Genomic DNA, 1,942 nt, shown 5'->3' on the forward strand with positions numbered 1-1,942 from the left:
GAGGCCCAGGCAGGAGGCCACTGAGGTGAGGTCCCCACCGCGGGTCGAGGAAGGAAGGCTCCACCCCCCCCGGAAGTCTGTCCCTGGCTGAACATGAACATCATGACGGTCGGCACCGAGGGCCGGTCCCACTCCAGCGGACCGTGTGTCCGCTGGCCCGCGCGCTGCCAGGCCCGCCCGGCCCCTCTCCCTGCAGCCCGATTGTTCAAGCTGCAGGGGCTCCGCTTCCGCAGGAAGGAAGTGCTTTGGGCTCTGACAATGATCCTGCAGCCCTGGGCCTGCGCGGCCGCGAGAATTTCCATGACAGGAGCCCAGCCGGGCCAGAGTGGCCTCTCTGTCNGGTATCAAAACCACAGCTGGCATTGCGACATCAAGGGCCCTGATTTGTTAAAGTCTCAAACACCAGGAAATAAAACAGCTGGGCTGCCCGCTGGAAACTGTCCTTCTGGTCGGGGTCACTTCCCCGGGGCCCCGGGGGGCGGGGGGGCCACATCACATCAGCTGTCGAGGCAGAAGCTGCCGAACGTGGGACAGTAAGAGGTGCTCACTGTCCTCCCAGACGCCGGTGCACCTGCCCAGCACCAGCCCCGCGTCCCAGCCCGCGCGCTCACACGGCCGTCCACGCCACCGCACCCCTGCGAACCACCTTCAAATCACACCATTTNGAGTACCTGCCGCTCCCCGACTCGCTGCTCCGCACCAGGTAGGCGGCCTCCCTGCAGGGATGCAGCCGGCTCTCGGCCTCGGCACGGGTGATGGCGCCGTGGAACCAGCTGTGAGGGGGCACAAATCAGATCCACACAGGGCCGCGCTCCATAAGATATTATTATTTAAGACAAAATTTTAAACGGTTTTACTTATTTTTGAGAGAGAGAGACTGAGTGCAAGCAGGGGAGGGGCAGAGAGAGAGGGAGACAGGATCTGAAGCAGCTCCAGGCTCCGAGCTGTCAGCACAGCTCATGAACCACGAGATCACGTCCTTAGCCGAAGTCAGACCCTTAACCGACTGAGCCCCCTAGACGCCCCCATAAAACACTACTTTTAATGCACTACCGCGGGGAGCTCCGTGGCCTGAACCAGATCCTGCTTCACACTCAGGAGAGACGAGATACAGGTTTGGGTAAACCTGGGTCGCAAAACTGATCAGGCATGAGAGGAGCTGATGGCGCTAGCGTCCCTGGGAAGTTGTCTACGCGGGAGAATGGAATTGAAACCCGGCCCCGGGATGCAGAGCGCTTTCCACGCTGCACAAATGCAACAGGCTTTAAAACAGGTTTTCATTAATAAGCCCCCCAACCACGTAGGAGCAAAATAACCCTGCAAGGTGGGCCAGGCCCCCCCCCCCCCCCCGGGCTCCCTGCGGCGGTTCGTTCCCGCACGCGCTCCCGCAGGGGCCGAGGACACTCACGGCTGCTTCCCCAGCGGCAGGGCCGGGTCCACCTTCTCCCCCTCGCTGTGCTCGGGGGCGGCCGGCTTCAGGACCTTCTGGGTCCAGCTCTTCTGGCGGTGGTGCTGCCTCAGCGCGTCCTCCTTGACGGAAGGTCGCTCAGAGCCTTCAAACTGAACTGGAAAGAAGGCTCGTTTAACACGGAGGCCACAGCGGTGGCCCGAGTGGACGCCCACAAAGACCCCGCCCTCCCTGCCTCGCCCCAGGAAGGAAGCCCCCTGCGCGAGAGCTGAAGCCCACCGCGGACAGCCCGGACGGCGGCCCGCGCTCGGCGTCCGGGGAGCCTCTGGCCCCGTCCAGCAGTTCTGGAACCCGCGGCCTCGAGGGCACGCCTAGCGCCTGCGCCTAAAACCTTTAGCTTCAGCACCTTTAGAATAAATGATACAGAGCATATCATTCTAGGAAACCAAGTAAGCAGTTTTTACTCTGAAATAACAGAGAAATCAACCTGGAAGCAAACTGCGCAACGGTGCCCGGGAGGCCCCCCCGGGGCCG

At 62.2% G+C, this 1,942-nt stretch overlaps 1 protein-coding gene across 1 annotated transcript in view; it reads right to left on the reverse strand.

The window, feature by feature from the left end:
• Positions 1-1,942, reverse strand: part of SHE (Src homology 2 domain containing E) — a 12,684-nt gene that overhangs the window by 2,236 nt on the left and 8,506 nt on the right. The window contains exons 5-6 of the mRNA XM_077764046.1: positions 1,409-1,565; positions 664-773 (exon numbers count right to left, since the gene is read on the reverse strand). Coding sequence (XP_077620172.1) covers positions 664-773; positions 1,409-1,565 — 267 coding nt within the window. The remainder of the gene's footprint in view (positions 1-663; positions 774-1,408; positions 1,566-1,942) is intronic.

The sequence above is a fragment of the Crocuta crocuta genome, unplaced genomic scaffold (genome assembly GCF_008692635.1).
Source record: "Crocuta crocuta isolate KB4526 unplaced genomic scaffold, BGI_CrCroc_1.0 scaffold528, whole genome shotgun sequence".
Classification (NCBI taxonomy): domain Eukaryota; kingdom Metazoa; phylum Chordata; class Mammalia; order Carnivora; family Hyaenidae; genus Crocuta; species Crocuta crocuta.